At 53.7% G+C, this 24467-nt stretch overlaps 1 protein-coding gene across 6 annotated transcripts in view; it reads right to left on the bottom strand.

Annotated features, from left to right (window-relative positions):
- CDC42BPB (CDC42 binding protein kinase beta) overlaps positions 1-24467 on the bottom strand; it is a 99998-nt gene that overhangs the window by 41239 nt on the left and 34292 nt on the right. For all 6 annotated transcript variants that reach the window (XR_009864793.1, XR_009864792.1, XM_062181144.1 and 3 more), the window contains exons 2-5: positions 17970-18061; positions 10297-10380; positions 8565-8660; positions 4796-4944 (exon numbers count right to left, since the gene is read on the bottom strand). Coding sequence is in view for 4 of the 6 variants with exons in the window: in XM_062181144.1 (XP_062037128.1) it covers positions 4796-4944; positions 8565-8660; positions 10297-10380; positions 17970-18061 (421 nt within the window). In the remaining 2 variants the exon portion in view is untranslated. The remainder of the gene's footprint in view (positions 1-4795; positions 4945-8564; positions 8661-10296; positions 10381-17969; positions 18062-24467) is intronic.

The following is a 24467-nucleotide window of genomic DNA, read 5'->3' as shown; positions in this document are numbered from 1 at the left end:
TGACACCAGGATCCCATACCAGAGCCTCACTTTGAGTCCCAGCTACGCGGCTTCTGATCCAGCACCCTGCACATGCACCTGGGAGGCAGAAGATGGCCCAAGTGCTTGAGCCTCTGCCACCTGGGTGGGAGACCCAGATGGAGTTCCCAGCTCCTGACTTTAGCCTTGCCCCAGACCTGGCTGTCTCCGTCACTTGGGGAGTGAACCAACAGCTGGCAGATTCGTCTGAGTCTGTGCATCTGTCTGTCTCCACCTCCCTCTCCTCCACCCGTTTCTCCCTAGCCTTCTGTTGCTCTGCCTTTCAAACAAATAAAAATAAATCTTAAACAAATAAAAATTATGTTCAAGTGTTTAGGAAAGGTGAAAAAATAAAATACTTTTTCTACTTCTCTCGTCCACCAGAGGACAGAAACGCAGAAGTCTGCAAACTCTGCTGCAAGGCCAGAGCACAGCAGGTGAGACGGGGGCTCTGGCACAGCAGGGAAACAGCAGCCTGCACCAAGGCTGTCAGGTGTCTTCTCCCCCAGCGTCACAAACACAGAGGAAGAAGAGATTAAAAAGACAAGACACGGAAATGCAACATGTGACCCCAGACTGCATTCTCCAAAAAGATGCCCCTGGGTTACTGGACAAAATCTGAACTCAGGAATGAACAGGAACAAACCCTCCCGGGGCATTCAGTCTCCAGAAGTCACGTGGCCCACGCACGGGAACACCCAGCACACAAGCGAAGAGAAAACCGCACACGCTGTGTGTCTGTGTGTGTACGGGGAGGGCAACATTCACATCAGGTGCACCTGGGAGACGCTACGTGGGTGTCCTGGGTACTGTTCTCGCAATCTGTGTAAATCTCAAGTCAGCCCTTTTGAAAGTGGGCAAGCATTTGGTCTAGTAACTAGCCCCTCATTTAAGACTCCTGCATCCGACATCAGAGCCGACGCTCAGCTCCAGCTCCTGGCTGCAGGCTCCTGCTAACGCGCACGTGGGAGGCAGTGGTGCTGGCTCCAGGGGCTGGGACCCTGCCACCCCCATGGGAGACCTGGACTGAGTTTCTGGCTCCCAGCTTCAGCCCCAGCCTAGCTCAGCTGTTGTGGGCATTTAGGGAGCAACCAGAGGCTGGGAGCTAGGTCTGCACTCACACTCCCTCTCTAGGAAATTATAAGTAAATATTTTAATAATTCTGATATTTTAGTCATAATATTTAAATAAGAATATAATATTTTAAAACAGGCCAAGATGATTTATGGCAGTCCTTAGCCACCATGGCTATTGAGGTTCAAGTTAGGCTAAATAAAATGAAGAATTCTGTTCTTAGCTGCACAGCCACATTTTGAGTATTCAGTAGCCACATGTGGATGTGGCCGTGGACGGCACAGTACAGATTACTGAGCAATCCACCACTGCAGAAAAGCTCCAACGACCGTGGGGGGCGGGGGCAGGGGCAGGGGCAGGGGCAGGGGCAGTGACCGGGAGTAGTGCAGGGCTTCTCACACGGCTGCCGGCTGCCAATGAATGCATTACCGATCTCACACACTCCTCCATGCCGCATCACACACAGATTCTAGGATAACAGCCTTGGCTAGCGGTCTCAGGCCCTTCTCAGAATAGCAGCTAAGTCAGGTCTGTATAACCAAACTCAAATCAGCCACAGCTCCTCTCTGCAAACTTCCTCGCCCGCCATGACATCTGGGTGAGCGCCAAGCACCAGATAGCTCCCCAAACTCACACAACAGTGACCCTGCCTGTGCTTGCTAAAGTCCCTGCTGCAGCAGGAAGGAGAGCTATGGGGGCTGAGGTGGGGGCGAGAGGGGAGGACGACGTGGGGGCCAGCAGTGGCGTCTGCTAAGCTGCCCCCAACTGCCCTTCTTTGGGCAGCCGTGACTCCGGTTAAGAGAGGCGGCAGGGCTGGCTGGAGGCAGGGCGGAGGGGCCGCTGCCTTGGCTTGGCTTTTCCCACCCCCTCTTTCTGGTCTGCTGAGAAGGGAGGCTGGTCTTGGCCCACAGGGAGCCGCTTCCTGCTGACCAACAAAGGGGGTGCTCTCACGCGGTGGGGGTAGCTCCTGAGCCCCTCGGACCCCTCGGCTTCGCTCTCCAGCTCCTGCCTTGCTCAGATTTCTTCTACATTTCTTCTGCCCTCTTCTCACGTTATTTTTCCACATTTTTGTTTTCTGAGATCCTTTTCTTTCCTTAGGTTTGTATCCCATTCTTGCTTCATCCGGGCAGCACACCTGGGCCTCTGTGGAGACCCAGTGCCCCGTTCTGCTTTTGGCTGCAAGGTTCTCCTGGTGAGCTGTCCTTCCTGGGGTCCCCGCTCCCACACCAGGCAGAGCTGGGGCACAGAAGGTACTGTCCACAATCACCGCAACAGCAGCCTCCAGCCCCTCACAGCTCCTCCGAGGCTCCCGTAGCTGGACTGCCCACACAATCTAACTTTGTTCTCTTTTTAGACTGGGTTGTCTAGGCACCGGGTCTGGGAGCGGGGGATAAGAGCTCCGTATTTTCACGTCTTTGCGTCTGGAGGTCCAGCCAACAATGCAAATCAAGAGCAGGCATCCGCCTTGGAGACAGAGGCGTGAACGACCAGCAGAGCGGTCAGGCTGACACCCCTGGACCCTGGGCTGTGTGTCAGGGGACGCCTCGTCAAGAAGACAGAGCAGGAAACCTGAGTTCCAGAACCACAGGAAGTGGTTTCGCTACACAGAGGCCACACTGACAGAAGGGCACTGCCTGGAACCTCACAGCTCGCAAAGTGGCGGTGTGTCCCTGGGGCAGCAGCCCTGGAATCTACACCCCGAGCTCCACTCTGTGGATGACCATCACAGGCGTGGGTGGAAGGAACAGAAGATGTCCAAAAATGACCTCACACCCCTTTTCCAGAGGCCACTGATGGAGGTGTGCTACCCAAAAAGGAAATAAGCCAGAGAAAGGAAGATGACTCAGAAAACAAGGATCCAGGCCCAGAAAGGAGGGCTCTCTCCCGGCAAACAGTCTCGGGATGGGCACGGCACGGTGAGGCCAAGAGCCACCGAGGCTGATGGGGGGAACTCAGACCACAACCGCCTGGGAGGCCTGGGAGGCCTGGGAGGCCTGGGAGGCCTGGGAGGCCTGGGCTGGGAGCTGGGTAATTAGTCCCTGATATTTAGGGATAATTAGCAATGGTTACACAGAAAAGGATGATCATAAAAAGCAAGAACATTATTAACTTCAAAGAAAAGAAAAACTTGTGAGTATCATATACTACAATGCTCAGTTTTAATATTTATGCAATCATTATATTATAAACACAAAATACCGATTTAACAGAAGTTGCCATTTTACTAATTGAGACCATGTGGGAGAGGGGAGAGAGAATTATGCACAAGAGCTAAATCCCCATTTTAATCAGTGTCGTTTAACACCAACACAAGGGGCAAGCCAGGCTGCTATTCAGAAAAATGACGGTGACTGGGGAGGAACAAGTCCACACCGTGACTTCAGCAAGGGGACCATGACGGGACGGGCAGCGGAGGCTCCTTTTTTGTTAGAAGCTCTATAGAACGACTTGACTTTTAAGAACTATTACCATAAAATCACTTCAAGAAAAATGAAACTCAGGACCGGTGCTGTGGCGTACCAGGTAAAGCCGCCACTTGCAGTGCTGGCATCCCTTATGGGTGCTGGTTCGAGTCCTGGCTGCTCACCTTCCAACCCCATTCTCTGCTGTGGTCCAGGAAGGCAGTGGAGGATGGCCCAAGTGCCTGGGCCCTGCACCCACATGGGAGACCAAGAGGAAGCGCCTGACTCCTGATCAGCACTGCTCTGGCCATTGCAGTCATTTGGGGAGTGAACCAGCGGATGGAATCTCTCTCTGTCTCTACCTTTCTCTGTAACTCTGTCTTTCAAATAAATAAAATAAATATTTTAAAAAAGAAAAAGGCCGGCGCCACGGCTCAAAAGGCTAATCCTCTGCCTTGCAGCACTGGCACACCGGGTTCTAGTCCCAGTCGGGGCGTCGGATTCTGTCCCGGTTGCCCCTCTTCCAGCCCAGCTCTCTGCTGTGGCCAGGGAGTGCAGTGGAGGATGGCCCAAGTGCTTGGGCCCTGCACCCCATGGGAGACCAGGAGAAGCACCTGGCTCCTGCCTTCGGATCAGTGCGGTGCGCTGGCAGCAGCGTGCCGGCCGCGGCGGCCATTGGAGGGTGAACCAACGGCAAAAGGAAGACCTTTCTCTCTGTCTCTCTCACTGTCCACTCTGCCTGTCAAAAAAAATTTAAAAATAAATAAATAAAGAAAAAAGAAAAAAGAAAAAAATGAAACTTAATAAAAACAGAAATAAAACCAACTCCAGGACCGAACCTTGGAGTCTCAGAATGAGATCAATGTGAAAGTCACGGCAGCTGGGACTTACGGAGCTGCCTCCCCGCAGAGGGGACAGGCACTGAGCCAAGCCCCTTCTGCTGCTGACCCAACACTCCCTTCCGAGTGCTCCGCAGGTTCATGACTGCAGGCTCTCGTGGAGTCACAGGACGGACTGAACAGGGCTGAGATGAGTGGAGACACGGTGGGGATCCAACACGAGGCACGGGGACGGCAGGCATTTTGGGGAGGGGATACGGGCAGGGAAAGCCGAGCCACTGTCACATAAAGGTCAGAGGTCAAGGTGGCTTCCGCTGGCCGGCGTTAGACACATCAGTTAGACCGACAGATGCTGAGGTCCAAAGAGGCTGGGGTGAATCACCCCACGTGGCAGCTGCTCCAGGGGGCTCAGAGTGGCTTCCTGGGGAGCCCTGGCTCTGGGGTGCTCGCAGGTGTGCTTACCTGTGCACGTAATGGAGCTGGTGGATGGAGTCGATGGCCAGCACCATCTCACCAATGTAGAACCTCGCCATGTCCTCCGGAAGCTTGTCCTCAAACTTGCTGAGCAGGGTCAGCAGATCGCCCCCCACGTAGTAATCCATGACCAAGTACTGCAGGGTGGGGTGAGAAGAGAAGACACGGCTGTCACCAGGGAGCCCACAGCGAGGCCGCGCCTCCCCCGGGGGCTCCGTGGCTCCTGGTCTCGCAGGATTCTCCTCTCGGAACACAAACTCCCTGCAGTGCAGCTGCGATGTTCAGTTACGCACAGGGCAGAGAAGACATCAAGGAAGCGGAAATGAGCGCAAGGTGAGGCTGCAGGCAGCGTTCTGACGCTGCGGATCAAAGCAGAGCCCAGTCCTGCCCCATCAAGCCAGCCCTGCCGGGCTGACGTCCGTCTCCAGGCCCTCAGGGCACGGGCGCAGGGTGACCCCAAACCACTCGTGCGTGCATCAGCAGCTCCTCCTGGCAAGATGCTGCCACCCGGGACTGAAGGGTGAGTGCTCACGGGGTCCCTCCTATGGACAAATCAGAGAAGCTGTTGCCTAATGAGAAGTCAGAGCAACAGGAGAAGAGCCAGCTGCTCCCAGGGCTTCGTCGCCTTACGGGAGCTCACTCACCACGGGCAGCACAGGCCGGCCCAGGGCGGGCGCTGCAGGCCCCACGTGAGCCCTGCTCCTCAGAAGGCTCAAGCCAGGGTGGGCCTTGGGCCTTGCGGTTCAGATGCCAGTTAGGACCCGAAGAACCTGGGTCTGATTCTGTTCCAGCTCCAGTTCCCTGAGGGTGTGGACGCAGGGACACAGCAGTGAGCTCGTGTACTTGGGTCCCTGTCACCCTATGGGAGACCTAGACGGAGCTCTTTGCTCCTGGCTTTGGCTTCAGTCAAGTCCTGGCCTCTGTAGGCATTTAGGCAGTGAACCAGCAGACAGGAGCTTGGCCTCTCCAATAGATATAATTAAAAACAAAACCAACTGTGGGTCAGGCCCTGAAGCTGAGGGCTCAGAAGTCCCGGCGGGCATGCCTCCCGGAGCCAGAAGCCCAGGTCAGGGTGGCGGCCAGGGTCACAGAGCTTCCCTGGAGCCCAGGTGTGGGGAGCTGCCAGGGCCCCCCTTGAGCCATCTCCTCTCAGGATGAGTGCTCTGGCTGCCCAGCCAGCCTTCATCACACAGGCAGGAAATGCCACTTCCTGGTCCTTTCAATTCGTTAAGGGCCACTGCTCAGTGCCACCAGCCTGTGCTGGGCCCTCAAGCACATGAGCTGCTCTTCCCACACCTCAGGTGGCATTCAGGTAACATCCTGCTCAGCACGTCCCAACCAACCACCCGCTGCGGGGCCTGTGTGGGAGAGGCAGCTCCGGGCTGTTCTCAAACAGATCTCCCAAGACTGTCCCCGAACGCAGCCCCTCAGCAGAGGGCAGCTTACGGCCTCCCTCCTTGCCAGCTCTTCCCACCAGGGTGGGGCAGGCGCCCAAGGGGACCGGGACACTGCCTCTCCCACATCTCGCCTGCCTCCTGCCACACTAAATGGTCAAGGGTGGTCTGGCCAGCAGGCCCCTGCCTTGTTGGCTCACTCTCACCACAGTCAACCTCTTGGAACCTCCTGCTCCTCGGAGCTCGGTTAGTAGAGAAGGCCAGAGAACGAGAAAAGCCATGGAAACAGCAGGTCCGGGGAGTGGCCAAGCATGGAGCACCTGGTGGACACCCAAGCAAGGGCCTGGGGGGCGGCCAGGCTGTGCTCCAAAGGGAGGTGCAGAGAGGCCAGGAGCAGGTGGAAATGGTGGCTGTGGCTGGCGGGGAGCAGAGAGGGCCCTGTGTGGGTGCCGTGTGCAGAGGGCAGTGGAGAGGGAGGACACAGGATGGGTCCTGGAGGCACTGCAGGGGCGGAGAGCAGCGGACGGGTGTGTAGGGGTGAGGGAGAGCAGTGGGAGCAGCAGCCAAGACCTCAGGCCCCTAAAGCAGCAAGTCGGGCAGCACAGTGAGCTGGGCCCAGTGGTCTTCACATCTGCCCAGAGACCTGCAGAGACAAACACAGCCTGCACAGCAGTGCTAATCCGGGGGCGGTCTTCTGGAAAACAAGTCTCTAAGAGTCAACGGCCATGGCTTCGGAGGCAGACAAGCAGAAACTTATTTTTGGAGTAAGAACAAGACCAGCTATTTCCTCTGTCACATGACACACGCAGTGGAAAAACAGGCTGACTTCTACGACATGCAGAGCTGGACACTGACAGCAGGAACCACACCATGACCCAGCTCTGCGTGCTGAGGGCACCGACGCCCACCCAAGCCCAGCCACACGCACCGCCCTTCTAACGGGGCAATGCCACGGACTCTCACCAGGAGTCCTAACCAACGCCTCTCAGCTCAGGATAAACCTGGTGACGTCCAATGTCTCAGGAAGCAGCATGCTATTCTGACTGTGGAAAACATTAGAACAACACAGAAGCCACAATCGCCCTCTGTGCAGACCCACACTGCCTGGAGTTTGCTGCCAACCCCGCTCACTTCTCATCGCAAGAGGAAACGGGAAGCAGGCACTGGCGAGAGGCCACGCGCTGAGACGTGTGTCTTCCCTACCAGAGTGCCTGGGTTCCAGTCTCCACCCTGACCCTGATTCCAGCCCCCACTAATGCACCTGGGAGGCAGCAGATGATGGCCCAAGTATTCTCATGGGAGACTCAGACTGAATTCCTGGCTCCTGGCTTGGGCCTGACCCCCAGGCATATGGCATAGGAGTGAACCGGTAAATGGAAGCCTACTCTTTCTCCCCCACCCCCGCCGCCTCCTCTCCGTTGTTCTGCTTGTCGACTGTTGAATAAATCAATCTTTAAAGAAAAATTAAAAATCAGCATTTCCATGAACTTTTTGAAGCCCCTTGTATACCGTATTTTTTTTTTTTTTTTTTAAGATTTCTTTATTTATTTGAAAGGAAAAGTCAGAGAGACACACAGAAAATTTTCATCCACTGGTTGGGGAACCAACCAGGGCCAGGGCTGGACTGGGCCAAAGCCAGGAGCCAGGAGCACCTGGGTCTCCCGCATGGGTGCAGGGACCCAAGCACTTGGGCCATTAGCACAGAGCTGGATCGGAAGTGGAACAGGCCCAACTTGAACTGGTCCTCACACAGGATGCCAGCATCAAAGGCAGTGGCTTAACACAAGGGTCTCGGCTCCTGCTGCCCACACAGGAGACCCAGATGAGGCTGCTGGCTTTGGCCTGGCCCAGCACTGGCCACTGCAGCCATCTGCTGGGTAGATCAGCAGATGGAGGACCTCATTCTGTCTCTCCCTCTCTCTGTAATTCTGACTTTCAAAATAAATAAACAAATCTTATATATTACAAAAAAAAGTGTAAGAATCCCTTTATATAAAAAACAAGTGGGCCCAGCTCACGCCAAACAATGAAACAGATGACATGAGCCTAGAAACAAGCATTACCCAGCCTGAGTGACAAGGCCTGCAGGCTGGCACGGGGCCCTGCTGATGGTCCACTAGGCAGAGGGAGGGACGCCACAGGGCCAGAGCCAGGGTCTTTTAAGTTCCTGCGGCAGTTTCTTAGTCTTCTGTGGAATTCAAGACAGGAAACGTTCACTCAAACATAACAAACCCAGCGATCAGAGGGAAAGCACTCACTCGCCCAAGGCTTTCTCACGCTCACTGTGCAGTAACAGCACAGAGCAGTGCAAATACTGATCCCTCCCAGAGCCAGCGCCCTCGGCCCCCGGCGCCAGCGCCTACCAGGTAGTTCTCGTCCTGAAAAGCGTAGTGCAGCGTGGTGATCCACTGGCAGTCGCCGTTCACCAGCACGTCCCGCTCCTCTCGGAAACAAGCGGTCTGCAAGGGCGAGGGGACAGTCAGCCCGTGTTCACCCGGAAATCTCCCCCAGCACTGGGGGGGCCCTGCTGTGACACAGCTCCAGGGACAGCATCACCAGTTCCCCAGGCTGCACGGAGCCTGGTCTTCATCTCCCCTGGACCAAAGAAACTCTGGCCCTGGATGGCCCCTGCAGTCCCAGAGTGCTGCCCTGGATGGTGTCACGCCCCGCCGCTTCTCCAGAGCCGCCCACCCTGCACATGGACTCTCCCAGCCCAGGGCCGCACCAGCACCTGCAGCTGCCTGTGGGGAACGCCCTGCCTCACCCCACTGCCGAAAGCACACACATCTGGTTAGCGACCCGAGTCAGTTACGTTCCAGAACGGTGATTTCTTCCCGCACCCTGGTGAGGGCTGCCACCCATTATGGACAGCCGGTGGCACAGGGGCGAGGCTGCAACGCCGCCTGGCAGCCTGGCATCTCCACAAGTAACCAGTCTCTGGCTTGACTGTAGCAGAGTTTCTTCTCTACTGAGCACACAACATACTAAGATTTAAACTCATTCTTCTATCTAAAACTTACAAAGATGAACAAAAATCAAACCACTTTCAGGGCGAGGGTTTTAGCAGCTCTCTCACCAGAGTCTTGGTGGCATTTTTCATTCTGAAACTTTCTAAGTCTTTTCTTTCAAAATGAAATGACTGGGGCTGGTGCTTGGCGCAGTAGGTAGTCCTCTGCCTGCAGGGCTGGCATTCCATATGGGCGCCAGTTCTAGTCCCCGCTGCTCCTCTTCTAACCCAGCTCTCTGCTGTGGCCTGGGAAAGCAGCAGAAGATGGCCCAAGTGCTTGGGCCTTGCACCCTCATGGGAGACCTGGAAGAAGCTCCTGGCTCCTGGCTTTGGATGCTCCGGCTGTTTCGGGAGTGAACCAGTGGATGGAAGACCTCTCTATCTCTTCCTCTGTCTGTAACTCTACCTCTCAAATAAATAAATAAAACCTTAACAAAAAAATGACTGATGTGCCTCAATTCTACTAATTATCACATGGCGGGAGGGAACCAGCAGTCCGCTGAGGACATTCTGACACAAAGGGACAAGCAGTTCCCCGAGAGACTGCCTCCCACAGAGAACGGTGTCACAGCAGAAGCCTGTCGCGTTTTACACTCAGATGGCTGCCTGTCCCCAGTTCTAGGTGCAGACAGCCGCCTGTCCTGTTCTATGTGTACATGGCCACCTGTCCCATTCTGCAAGTACTTACAGCCACCTGTCCCGTCCCACGCACTGACGGCCGCCTGTCCCCTGCTCTATAGACGGCCTCCTGTTCTCCATTCCACAGATGGCCGCCTGTCCCCTGTTCCACGTGCTAACAGCCTCCTGCTCCCCGTTCCACACAGACGGCCGCCTGTCCCCTGTTCCACGTGCTAACAGCCTCCTGCTCCCCGTTCCACACAGACGGCCGCCTGTCCCCTGTTCCACGTGCTAACAGCCTCCTGCTCCCCGTTCCACACAGACGGCCGCCTGTCCCCTGTTCCACGTGCTAACAGCCTCCTGCTCCCCGTTCCACAGACGGCCGCCTGTCCCTGTTCCACGTGCTAACAGCCTCCTGCTCCCCGTTCCACACAGACGGCCGCCTGTTCCTGTTCCACGTGGGCGGTTACCTCTGCTCTTTTAAGCATCTCCCACTTGTTGAGGATCTTCATGGCATAAATTCGTTCAGTGTTCTTCATTTTGACAACAGCAACCTAAAACACAAATGTGAGTTTAACAGAAAGTTAACAGACACTGTAACACAGCTACAGCCAATACCAACTGCCTGAGAGCTGTCAAGAAGGAGCAGCTTTCTACGTGGACAAAGCTTTGTCCTCCTGTACCTCAAAACTCGCTGGAACCATCCTGCTACTGGAATGCCGCCTGGCTCAGCTCAGCTCAGCTCAGCTCTCTCCCCAAACCATGGGCACACGCGGCTCTCTGCACTCTGCTTGGAGAGACTCATTTAAAACAAAAAGTTTCAAAATTCATTCATGACTCCCAAGCTTCTGTCCTGCATACCTAAGCTCCCTCCCACCCATTTCTGGCTCTCACTCTCTAGCCAATCTGTGCCTGTGTCAGCTCCTGCATCTGGAATCTTCTCTCCACAGGGGCAGCAGTTTCTGGTGCTCAACTTGGCAAAACTGACTTTCATGGCTCAGTTTCCACAACTCCAAAAGGGGATCAGAGCAGGATTGGCCTCCCAAGACTGCGGTGTTGGTCACCTGAGTCATTACATTTCACACCCTCAGACCAGCTAGGCACAGTCAGCACTCAGCATGACAGCCAGCCATGTACTTCAAGGTAAAACTGAAAGGCCACCTCTCCCAGGAAGTCCTCCTGGACATTTCAGTCTTTGCCAAATCTTGAAGGAGCTCTTCCAACACCATCAACGCCCAGGCACCCACGACGGTGTCTGTGCCACTGCATGGCTGTGTCTGAGCCTCCGCGTCAGCCACACACTGGCCTACACGCCTGCCTTGACACGGCTGCAGTGCACCTGGCTGCCAGTGTCAGGGGTCAGCACTGTCTCCTGAGCACAGGCGCCACAGAACAGAGCTCCTCAGAGGAAGCATCTGCTCCCTGCCTTTTTTTTTTTTTTTTTAGATTTATTTATTTAGTTTGAAAGGCAGAAGCAGAGAGAGAGAGACAGAGAGAGAGAGACAGAGAGACAGAGAGAGAGAGAGGAAAAGACAAAAAGAGAGGTCTTCCACCTGCTGGTTCACCCCCCAAATGGCTGCAACAGCCAGAGCTGTGCTGATCCGAAGCCAGGAGCCAGGAGCTTCTTCCAGGTTTCCCACGCAGGTGCAGGGGCCCAAGGACTTGGGCCATCTCCTACTGCTTTCCCAGGCCACAGAGAGAGCTGGATCGGAAGTGGAGCAACTGGGACTTGAACCAGCATCCATAAGGGATGCCAGGACCACAGGTGAAGGCTTTACCCACTGAGCCACAGCGCTGGCCCCTGCTTCCTGCCTTTCTAAACATCTCCACTCACCCAGTAACATCGCCAAGGTAACTGTGGGTGCCAACACACCCAGAGCCCTCTCCACGTACCAGGAACGGCACGAGGCAGTTCCCCGTCCCCTCATTTAATGCTCACGTCAGTCCTGGGTGGTAGAGACTTTTAACACCCATGTTTTTTCCCACGTGTGGAATTTGAGACTCAAAGTGTTCACATGAAGCAGCCAGGCAGCTCCCTTTCAGACACGCGCTGTTGTAGACCGCACCGTGACCACGGTGACAGCGCAATCAAGTATGCTGCCCTGGGCAACAGCTGGGTCCACAGTGACCAGGGCTCACAGAGGCCTGGGAGCCCCCTACTTTCCCTCTGGTCCTGCTTTTGTGCTATGGTCTCAAAAACTAACAGCCAAGCTTGCTGAAATTCTGCATTAATCAGAAACAAGTGGAGCTCTCTGATGTGTCAGGAGTAAGGACTCAGAGGCACACACTCTCCTGAGAATCGCTACAACCCAGGTACGTGGGTATTAGCATTTTAAGAAGCTAGAGAGTACTCCTACAGAAACGCTCTAACTGGAAGGGACGGCAGTGGTGGGGACTTGCTAAGGAAACACTGAAAAATAAAGGAGACAGCCGACCTCACGGGGAACCCGAGTGTGACGCGGCACGAGGGGCTCCTGCCACAAGCTCCCTTCCTCAAGGGGCAGTGCGGGGCAGCGCTGTGGTGTAGCAGGTGAAGCTGCTGCCTACGATGCCAGCATCCTACAAGGGCTCACATCTTGGCTGTTCCGCTTCCGGTCCATGTCCATGCTATGGCCTGGAAAGCAGCGGAAGATGGCCCAAGTGCCTGGGTCCCTGTACCCAAAATGTAGTTCCCAGCACCTAGGTTTGGCCTGGCATAGCCCTGGCCATTGTGGCCATTTGGGAGTGAACCAGTGGATGGAATCGCTCTCTCTTTGTAACTCTGCCTTTCAGATAAATAAAAGAAACTTTTTCAAAAATTTCTTAAACAGGAGGCGATGAGGGCACAGAAAACAGGCAAAGGGCTCTGGTAAAATCCATGAGGAATGGATATGACCTCAGAGATCTTGCCAAATCAAGAATGCATGGAAGTGGCCAGCGCCACGGCTCAATAGGCTAATCCTCCACCTGCAGCGCCGGCACACTGGGTTCTAGTCCCGGTCCCGGTGCTGGATTCTGTCCCTGTTGCCCCTCTTCCAGTCCAGCTCTCTGCTGTGGCCTGGGAGTGCAGTGGAGGATGGCCCAAGTGCTTGGGCCCTGCACCCGCATGGGAGACCAGGAGAAGCACCTGGCTCCTGGCTTCGGATTGGCATGGTATGCCGGCTGCGGCAGCCATTGGAGGGTGAACCAACAGCAAAGGAAGACCTTTCTCTCTGTCTCTCTCACTGTCCACTCTGTCCAAAAAAAAAAAAAAAAAAAAAAAAAAAAAAAAAAAAGAATGTGTGGAAGCAAAATTTAACCCGGAGAACAATCCTGTGCATTAAACAAGTTTCCTCTATTACAAAACAACTTATAAGCAACTTGTAGAAAATCTTGCTTGGCTTACTAAAGAATTCTTCCTGTCCAAAACCTCAACTGTGAGTGCTTCAAAAGGAGATCAAGGGGCTGGCGTTGTGGCACAGAGGGGTAGGTTGCCACCTGAGACACCAGCATCCTGCTTGGGCACCAGTTCAAGTCCCAGCTATCCCTCTCCTGATCCAGCTCCCTGCCAATGGCCTAGGAAAAGCAGCAAAAGATGGCCCAAGTGTTTGGACCCTTGCCACCCATGTGGGAGACCAGATGAAGTTTCTGGTTCCTGGCTTCAGCCTGGCCTAGCACTGGCAGTTGTGGCCATTTGGGGAGTGAGCCAAGAGATAGAAAATATCCCCTCCTCCCACCACATTCTGATTTTTAAATACATACATACATATATACATGCATCTTTTTAAAGATTTTTTATTTATTTTTGAGAGGTAGAGTTACAGACAGTGAGAGAGAGACAGAGAGAAAGGTCTTGTGTCCATTGGTTCACTCCCCAACGGCTGCAACGGCTGGAGCTGCACCGATCCAAAGCCAGGAGCCAGGAGCTTCTTCCAGGTCTCCCATGCAGGTGCACAGGCTCAAGGACTTGAGCCATCTTCTGCTTTCGCAGGCCATAGCAGAGAGCTGGATCAGAAGAGAAGCAGCTGGGACTAGAACTAGCGCCCATAAGGGATGCTGGCACCACAGGTGGAAGATTAACCTACTGCACCACAGCGAATGCCCCTATACATAAATCTTAAGATGGCCCAAGTACCTGGGTTTCTACCACCCACATAGGAGAGACCTGAATGGAGTTACAGGCTCCTGGCTCAGCCCAACACTGGTGGCCATTTAGGAAGTGAACCAACAGATGAAAGATTCTCTTTCTCCCTTCTCTCTCTCTCTCTCTCTCTCTCTCTCTCTCTCTCTCTCTAACTCTGCCTTCCAAGTAAATAATCTTGGGCAGGGGGATGATCAGAGTGGGTATCGTGGCAGTGAGTTAAGCCACTGTTGGAGATGCCCACATCCCAGACAGAATGCATGGTTCAAGTCCAGGCTGCTCTACTTCAATCCAGCTGCCTGCTGATGTGCCTAGGAAGGCAGCAAATGATGGCTCAAGTACTTGGGGCCCTGCCACCCACATGAGAGGCCCAGACGGAGTTGGAAAGTGAACCAATGGATGAAGATATCTGTCATTCTACCTTTCAAATAAATAAATCTTAAAAACTAAACTAGTTTCATCCTAAAACTATCTCCAAAATTAGCCAACTAGAAAAAAAAATACAAATAACTTTACACAACGTTAAAAAGTGATCCAAGGGGCTGGCGCTGTGGCATAGTGGGCACAGCTACAGCCTGCAGTGCCGGCGTCCCATATGGGTGCCAGTTTGAGTCCTGGCTGCTCCACTTCAATCCAGCTCTCTGCTTTGGCCTGGGAAAGCAGTAGAAGACAGCCCAAGCCAAAGGAGGCTCCTGGCTCTTGGCTTCAGACTGGTGAAGCTCTGACCGTTGCAGCCATCTGGGGAGTGAACGAGCAGATGGAAGTCTCTTTCTCTCTCTCTCACTGTGCCTCTGCGTAACTCTGCCTTTCAAGCAAATAAATAAATCTTAAAAAAAAAAAAAAAAAAAAAAAAAACAACAGCAGCAGAGCAGCCAGGAGTCCACCTGGCACTCTATATGTCACACTGGCACAGACAGCAGCTTAACCCACTGTACTGCAACACCAGCCCCTGGTCCCTGTGCCAGCGGCTCAGCACCTGGCCCTTCTCTGCAGCAGGGTTCATGGGCAGCGCCTGGCATGGCCACAGTGCCCAGGTGCACACACAGCAGCCTCTGGTCCAGCAGTAACTTAGGACCGCATGTGAGGAACACTTCTGTCTCCAGAGCTGACGCCTCCCTCACATCTGTGAGGTGCTCAGTGTTTTCAGAGACCAAGACTGAACTGGGATGTGACTACAAGAGCAGCCCGTGGGGGTCCCAGGGGAGACAGCAACACAGCTGCAGAACCTAAAGGCCTAGCTCACGTGGCAGGGGAGGGCTGGTGCGAACCTGGACACAGGAGCAAGCAAGAGAAGGAGTGGGCAGCAGCAGGAGCTGGGTACGGAGGGCTGGGGCAGAGTCCAGCCACAGGGGCCCAGAGAGGACACCAAGGGATGACCTGGGGGGGAGATCTAGAAGTTGCTAAGGGGGCAGGTGTGGCACAGTGGTTAGCCCATCGCCTGCACGATATGGGTGACAGCACCCATATCGGAGCACAGGTTCACTAAGTCCTGGCTGCTCTGCTTCTGATCCAGCTCCCTGCAGGCGGGCCTGGCAGAGATGCAGTGATGGCCCCTGCGTGGAGAGACCCACGTGGGAGACCCAGAGGAATTCCTGGCCCCTGGCTTCAGCCTGGCCCAGCACCAGCTGTTATAGCCTTTTGGGGAGTGAACCAGTGAATGGAAAATTCTCTATCACTCCACATTTCAAATAAATAAATAAAATCTTAAAAAAAAAAAAAAAAACAGCCAACCACGGTAGTTGCTACAGGCTATACAGGCTACGCAGGGAGGAAAGCAGGGGGGGGGCTAGTAGAGGCAGGGGCCTGGGCAAGCCCACGCTGCTCTTGGGCAGCAGGAGCCTCCCAGGGGCTGACTCCTCACAGACTGGGCTCTGACAGCTGTCTCTGCCCCTGGTGGCCCCTTCCTCGACTCCCGAGCACGCCCCCGGTCAGTGAGGCTATCACTGGGCCCTGCACGGCCCTGGCTCTTGCACCGGCACAGGGCCTGCTGCAAGGACGTTGGGCTGTCAGCAGACAGCCTCGGTGCAATCTGGTCCCACTCTGAACGGCTTTCTGGGTCCTCTCGCCAGCACAGAAGCCTCGCGTCACCACCGAATGAACTGTGTGCCCCCAGGAGGGCTCCTTCGTGTGGACTCGATCCTTTCTGTGGCTCCTTTTATGGAAACTTCCTTGCTGGTGGCAGAGTTGTCATCTGGCACTGGGCAGGGCCTGGCACAGGGAGAGGCCCAGAGAGGACTGGGGGACTCTGTATTGACGGGAGTGCGGGTTACACAGGGTAAGCTGTCAAGCTCGAACTACACACTTAGAGCTGGCATTTTATGTAACTATATTTCAATTTTTTTTTTTTTTTTTGACAGGCAGAGTGGACAGTGAGAGACAGAGACAGAGAGAAAGGTCTTCCTTTTGCCGTTGGTTCACCCTCCAATGGCTGCCGCGGTAGCGCGCTGCGGCCGGCGCACCGCGCTGATCCGATGGCAGGAGCCAGGTGTTTATCCTGGTCTCCCATGGGGTGCAGGGCCCAAGGGCTTGGGCCATCCTCCACTGCACTCCCTGGCCACAGCAGAGAGCTGGCCTGGAAGAGGGGCAACCGGGACAGGATCGGTGCCCCGACCGGGACTAGAACCCGGTGTGCCGGCGCCGCTAGGCGGAGGATTAGCCTAGTGAGCCGCGGCGCCGGCCTATTTCAATATTTTAAAAAAAATTTTATATTTTCTGTCCCACCCCAGCCCAAAGTAAACGGAATTTGGTTGGGGAGTCCTGAGCCCATGGTGGGCCAGGCCAGGCCTGGGGGGAAGCTACTCCCCTCTCTCCCTTTGGAGACAGTCAGAGGTCTGGTGCTCAAAGACAGGGCTGGGCCAGACAAGAGCAAGCACAAGCACAAGAGACACGGAGCCAGGCCGGGGTCTAATCTGAGGCCACGGCAGTTTTCAAGGGAGAAGCGAAGGCAGGCTCGGGCAGGCAGAGAAGTTACTCATTCAAGTATCCCTGGAGCACTTCCCCAGGAACGCTTTCTTCCTGTGTAACCTACATTAGACCTGAAGGTAAGGAGGCGTCAGCAGGGACCTTCCGGTATTCACAGAAGACACCGGGATGTTGCCCACAGCAGCCGCAGGCCTGGCTCTCCTCAGTATTTACCTGTGAGAGTATCCCAGGCCAAAGAGGCAATGTGAAACCATGCTGCACCACACTGGTGGCTCTTCGGGGGGCTGGGCAGAGCAGCCGCCACGACGCGACTCGGGCGTCTGGCGTCCAGTCGTCCTCAGTGAACAGCACACACGCTCCACAGCTGGACAGAGCCTCGGGGTGAACGCACTTCACCGCTTACGAAGCAAAGCTCTTAGGATGCTGTGGGCTGCGCGGGGTCTTGGCAGAATGCCAGGCCATGCGCCCCAGCCTCCCAGGCAGGGCCCTGATGCGGCTCCCCCAGCCGGAACCCCGCACTCCTTCAGCATGAGGCCGGCAGCACGCTCCACACCGCAAAAGCCTCATTGAACCCTCCGACGTGTTTTAGGAAACGCCAAGAATTCTTCAGTTAACGCATTTTTAAAAATTTGTGTTTTTAAGAAACTATATTTGGGGCCGGCGCCGCGGCTCAGTAGGCTAATCCTCCACCTTGCGGCGCCGGCACACCGGGTTCTAGTCCCGGTCGGGGCACCGATCCTGTCCTGGTTGCCCCTCTTCCAGGCCAGCTCTCTGCTGTGGCCAGGGAGTGCAGTGGAGAATGGCCCAAGTTCTTGGGCCCTGCACCCCATGGGAGACCAGGAGAAGCACCTGGCTCCTGCCATCGGAACAGCACGGTGAGCCGGCCGCAGCGCGCTACCGCGGCGGCCATTGGAGGGTGAACCAACGGCAAAAGGAAGACCTTTCTCTCTGTCTCCCTCTACTGTCCACTTTGCCTGTCAAAAAAAAAAAAAAAAGAAAGAAAGAAACTATATTTGGTCCACACAATGTTCAGGGTTTTTTTTTTTTTTTCCCCTCTCAATCTCTTTCAGAGTTTAAGGTTCAAGAACTCTCCCGACACGGGAGAAACGGGATGCATCTTACCTCACCGAAAGCGCCTCTTCCGATCACTTTGATTATCTCAAAGTCTTCTCGATGGAGCTGCATTTCCTTCACCAGCTGTGTGAACGGTTTAGCTGCAAATTTTTAAGAAAAGTAAAGTTAACACTTTCATCTAATAGACACGATATAAAAATGCAACTGACTGGGCATCTCACTATATTATACTTTTGTTTTAATGTTTACTTTTTAAAATATTTACGATGTGAAAAGCCCTGGGAAGTCTGTTTATGCTAATGAGCGTAGATGAATACCACAACTCTGAGGGGTCTTCAAACAAGTTCATAGAAACATGACGACCAACATGAAGAAACCATGCGTGGAGTGCATGCAAACTGTTTTCTGCCAAAATAGCTCACTTTCTAAATTCCATTTTCCCACAAACCTTCACAAGCACCCACGAGCATGTCACCATCTTCTATAACCAGCGCCACTGCTACAAAGTTTCCTGGTAGAAATCTATTCCCCTCCAGGCCTAAGTCCGGGAGTGACACAGGCAGGTGGGCTGCACTGCCCTGGGAAGGCCACCTGCCCAGGCCAGGCAGCTCTCAGCCCCACGAGCCACACAGGCTCCAGGACCACAGCAACGACAACCTCGAAAGTGCTGGCCACACCCAAGGACCTAAAGGGTCCTGAAAAAGCCAGGTGGAGTCTCACAGGGACACGGAGACCAGGCACTTTAGGCTGCTGCTCACACCCTCCGTGCAGGGGCTCTCTGAGCCTAACCTGTACTTAGCATGTTTCACACACAGAACACCCAGCCTTGCCGCTGCAGACCATGCACGAGGGAGAACAGTGTCCCCACGAAGTGTGTCTGCACAACCACGTTCAGATGAGGCCACAACCTGGAAGAGGGTGGCCCTAGCTGCGACATCACTGGTGTCCATACAAAAGGGAGAATTCTGAAGCAGAGACAGAGAGGGGAGAGCCGTGTGAAGACGCGGGCCGTGGCTGGAGAGATGCAGCCTCACCAAGCAGGACAGCCAGCAGCCACAGAAGCTGGGAGAGGCAGGCAGGATCCTCCAGCACCCGGGGCGCAGCCCTGCCCACTCCTCCTGTGACAGGACAACCTCTGCTGCCTTCGGCCCCCCAGTCTGTGGTCACTGTCTCAGTAGCCCAGGACACGCCTACAGAGAGGTTAGGTAGCTTCCTCCCAGGAGCACGTCCTCATGGCCACGCCCACTTGCCCATGGTCCAGCCCGCCAAGCTGCCAACTACATTTCTTTCTTTTTTTTAAAGATTATTTATTTTAAAGTCAGAGTTACACAGAGAGAGAAGGAGAGGCAGAGAGAGAGAGAGTCAGTCTTCCATCCACTGGTTCACTCCCCAATTAGCCGCAAGTGCTGGAGCTGTGCCGATCCAAAGCCAGGAGCCAGGAGCCTCTTCCAGGTCTCCCACATGGGTGCAGGAGCCCAAGCACTTGGGCCATCTTCCACTGCCTTCCCAGGCCACAGCAGAGAGCTGGAGCAGAAGTGGAGTAGCTGGGACTCCAACCAGCACTCATATGGGATGCTGGCACTGCAGGCAGCAGCTTTACCCACTATGCCACAGTGCTGGCCTCTCAATTACATTTCTTACACCCGCTCCTATATCACCATCGGACCCAAATCCTTAAGTGTTCTGCTAACTTTTATTGTTCTACAAGGCTGTTTTTCAAATCTCCCATTAATGGTTTGATAGATTATTAGCACTGGGAGAAACTGGGCCAAGTGTATAGGAGATCTTTTTTTTAATTTTATTTAATGAACATAAATTTCCAAAGTACAGCTTATGGATTACAATAGCTTCCCCCCCCCCCAATAACTTCCCTCCCACCCACAACACTCCCCTCTCCTCTTCCATTCACATCAAGATTAATTTTCAATTATCTTTATATACAGAAGAGCAATTTAGCATATATTAAGTAAAGATTTCAACAGTTTGCACCCACACAGAAACACAAAGTGTAAAATACTATTTGAGTACTAGTTATAGCATTAATTAAACACCCAAGAATAATTGTGTATTAATTACAGAGTTCAACCAATAGTTTTAAGTAGAACATAAAAAATACTAAAAGGATAAAGTATTAAGTTCTTTTTTTCTTTTTTTTTTTTGTTTGTTATATAGTTATTTTTTTTTAATGCAATAAATGTGAATTTACAAAGTGCAACTTTCGTATTGTTGTGGCTTCCCCCCCCCAACCTACCTCCCTCCCGTGGTCCTCCCCGCTCCCACTCCCTCTCCCATCCTGCCCTTCATCGAGTTTCATTTTCAATTACCTTCACATACTGAAGATCAACTTAGTATATACTAAGCAAGGATTTCAACAGGCTGCACTCACACAACCGCACAAGGTATAGGGTATTGTTCAACTAGTAGTGTTTTTAAGTTTCATAGTAAAACACATTAAGGACAGAGATCCCACGTGGGGAGCATGTACCCAGTGACTCCCCTTGTTGATTTAACAATTGGCACTCTTATTTATGATGTCAGCAATCAACCGAGACTCTTGCTATGAGCTGTCTAGGCTATGGAAGCCCCTTGAGTTCACCGACTCTGAACTTGTTTAGTCAAGGTCGTATCACAGTGGAGGTTCCTTCCTCCCTTCAGAGAAAGGCGCCTCTCTCCTTGATGGCCTGTTCCTTCTGCTGGGGTCTTGTTCACCAGGATCTTTCATTTAGATTGTGTTTTGCCACCGTGTCATGGCTTTCCATGCCTGTGAGACTCTCATGGATCTTTTAGCCAAATCTGAATGTCCCAAGGGTTGATTCTGAGGCAGGAGTGCTGTTTTGGGTGTTTGCCATTCTATCTGTGTGTCCTGCTTCCCCTGCAGGATCATTCTCTCCCTTTTAATTCTATCCTTCATTATTTGCTTACAGTGGTCTTATTTGTGAAATCTCTTCGACACATACCCTATCTTTTTGATCGGTTGTGTATTTATACTTATCACTTTACCAAGTGCGCTGGCATTGGTGAGATCTCTCTTTTACTTCATTTTTTTTTTAATGATTTATTTATTTATTCGAAAGTCAGAGTTACACAGAGAGAGGTGGGAGGGAGAGAGGAAGGGAGGGAAAGAGAGAGAGAGGTAGAAGAGAGGTCTTCCATCCGCTGGTTCACTCCCCAGTTGGCCTCAACAGCCAGAGCTGCGCCGGTCCGAAGCCAGGAGCCAGGAGTTTCTTCCAGGTCTCCCACCTGGGTGCAAGGGCCCAAAGACTTGGGCCATCTTCCACTGCTTTCCCAGGCCACAGCAAAGAGCTGGATGGGAAGTGGAGCAACCGTGACTAGAACTGACAGCCATATGGGATGTTGGCGCCACAGGCGGAGGATTAACCTACTGCGCCATAGAGCTGCCCCCTAATGAGTAAGCCTTTTAAAAGTAGAGAGAGGGGGCCGGCACCGTGGCTCACTTGGTTAACCCTCCACCTACAGCACCGGCATCCCATATGGGCGCCGGGTTCTGGTCCCAGTTGCTCCTCTTCCAGTCCAGCTCTCTGCTGTGGCCCGGGGAGGGCAGTGGAGGATGGCCCAGGTGCTTGGGCGCCTGCACCTGCATGGGAGACCAGGAAGAAGCTCCTGGCTTCAGATCAGCGTGGCGCTGGCTGTGGCGGCCATTTGGGGGGTGAACCGGCGGAAGGAGGACCTTTTTCTCTGTCTCTCTCTCTCTGTCAAATAAAAAAATTTTAAAAAATAAAAACAAAAAAGTAGAGAGAGGGCACGTAGGCTGTAGCCTTGGTCTTGAGTTGAAAAACCTCTCTGCCCTTTTACGGGTGAGACTTAGTTCCAGAAGTCAGGCGGCTTATCTGAGGCAGCGTGGCTGCTGATGGGCGGCACGTTGGGACTGGCAGGTGCCAGTGAGTACCTCTGGGAGGAGGAGCAAACAACTTAACCAAGAATGGCCAGACCACGCTCAGCACGAGATGGCTGCTGATCCAGAGACGGGCTCACGTTTCTCTGCGTAGACTCTGAGTGACAGAGTATCTTCAATATTTTTAAAAACCATTTAACAAAAATTGGAGTTAAACAGCAGATCTTCAAAGGGATGAAATTTTCTAAACCTTAATAATAATAAAATGATAGGAAATGGGAACCAACTTGATTTTATTAAAATTTAATTAAAGATTATGATTTTTTGGCCAGTGCCGCGGCTCACTAGGCTAATCTTCCATCTGCGGCGCCGGCACCCCAGGTTCTAGTCCCGGTTGCTCCTCTTCCAGCCCAGCTCTCTGCTATGGCCCAGGAAGGCAGTGGAGGATGGCCCAGGTGCTTGGGCCCTGCACCCGCGTGCGAGACCAGGAGGAAGCACCTGGTTCTTGGCTGCGGATCAGTGCAGTGCGCCAGCCGTGGCGACCATTTGTGGGGTGAACCAGCGGAAGGAAGACCTTTCTCTCTGTCTCTGTCTAAAAAAAAAGATTATGATTTTTTAAAAAATTTACAGGCAGAGTTACAGACAGTGAGAGAGAGAGAGACAGAGAGAAAGGTCTTCCTTCCGCTGGTTCACCCCCTAAATGGCTGCCACAGCTGGCACTGCGCCGATTCGAAGCCAGGAGCCAGGAGCTTCTTCCTGGTCTCCCATGCGGGTGCAGGGCTCTAAGCACCTGGGCCATCCTCTACTGCCCTCCCGGGCCACGGCAGAGAGCTGGACTGGAAGAGGAGCAATCGGGACTAGAACCTGGCGCCCATATGGGATGCTGGTGCCACAGGTGGAAGATTAACCAAGTGAGCCACGGCGCCGGCCCCAGATTATGATTTCTACGAAGTGACATAGTTAAATGAAAAAAGGCAGTAACATGGAGGAAAGGCATATACAGCTATTGCATCTGACAAAACCAAAATCAAACTGTCATACGCCGGTTAAAAAGACACAGAAGCGAGGCAGGTGCCGGGGTAGCCGTGCAGAGGCCATTTGGGGTGCCTGCGTCTGCCGGACTCAAGTCTCGGCTCCACTCCTGCTCCATCTTCCTGCTGACGAGCTCACACGTGAGATGTGGGTGGGATGCCTGGCCTCGGCTGGCCCAGCTGTCTCTGGTAGGCACTCGAGAGATCTCTGTCTCCTTCTCTCTCTCTGCCTCTCCAGTAAATGAACAAATAAAAACTCTAACAAATAAAAGGCCAAGATGCGGCCCATGAGTAGATGTGCTGGGCAGACGGTGAACAGGGCGCGTGTGGGCAGCCAGGCACTCGGCACTGGGCACCAGGGGCTGTGCCGCAGGGCAGAACTTTGGCGCCTCCTGTTTTGGAGACAGACTGGAAGCCGCAGAGCACGTTAACCCTCTAACTGCACAGGCCAGGAACATCACCCTTGCAGCTGGCGAGGACGGCGAGAGAGCCGTGTCTGTGCAAGTGTGCGCTGTGAGGAATGGGAATTAAGCTAACCGTGTCCAGCGGACACGATTCAATCGCGCGAGATGAGGATGAGCGCCGGATGACTCTCTGAGTTCTGGCTCAGGGCTTTCTTTGCCCTGGACTTTGGTTTTCCGTGGTTCAGGGCTCTGCCACCTCCTGTGTGCTGGTGCAGGGCAGGGCTATGCAGTCCCTCGTCCGGTGGACAGAGCGTCTGCAGAGCTCCTGTGGTGGTCCTCAGTGCTGTGAACGTGGTGATGACACCTTAGGGCGACCAAGTCGGGTCTGGTGTTGCGGTGCAGTGGGTCCTGCTGCAGCTCCTGCTGTCAGTATCCCATGTGGGAGGGCTGGTTCAATCTCGGCTACTCTGTTCCAGCTCCCTGCTAACGTGCTGGGAAGGCAGTAGAAGAGGCCCATTGGTAGGCTGATTTGGCTCCTGGCTTTGGCCTGCCCCAGCGTGGGCTGTTACAGGAATTTGGGGAGTGAATCAGGGGCTGAAAGATCTTTCTCTCTGTTGCTCTGCCTTTCAAAGAAACAGGTAAAAAATTTTTTTAAATAATTTGGAACTCAGAAAATTTTAGGTTGTACATTTTTAAAAAAATACTTACTTATTTGAAAGTCAGAGTTACAGAAAGAAGGGAGAATTATATAAAGAAAAATCTTCCATCCACTGGCTCACTCCCCAAATGGCTGCAATGGCTGGGGCTGGTCCAAGCCAAAGCCAGGAGCCAGGGGCTTTATCCGGGTCTCCCACGTGGGTGTAGGGGCCAGAGGACTTGAGCCATTTTCCACTGCTTTCCCAGGCCACAGCAGAGAGCTGGATTGGAAGTGGAGCAGCCAGGACTCAAGCCGGCCCTAGGTTGTACAATGTTGAGGAGTGAATTATAGATACACTTGCAGTAGTTAGAAATAAAAGAGAGAGGGGGTCGGCGCTGTGGTACAGTGGGTTAACGCCCTGGCCTGAAGTGCTGGCAGACATGGGCACTGGTTTGAGCTGGCTGCTCCACTTCTGATCCAGCTCTCTGCTACGGCCTGGGAAAGCAGTAGTAGATGGTCCAAGTGCTTGGGCCCTGCACCCACTTGGGAGACCTGGAAGAAGCACCTGGCTCCTGGCTTGGGTTCAGTGCAGCTCCGGCCACTGCGGTCATCTGGGTAAGA

Source organism: Lepus europaeus, chromosome 22 (genome assembly GCF_033115175.1).
Source record: "Lepus europaeus isolate LE1 chromosome 22, mLepTim1.pri, whole genome shotgun sequence".
NCBI lineage: Eukaryota > Metazoa > Chordata > Mammalia > Lagomorpha > Leporidae > Lepus > Lepus europaeus.
Note: the sequence above shows the minus strand (reverse complement) of the source record. Positions and strands in the feature narration are given on the sequence as shown.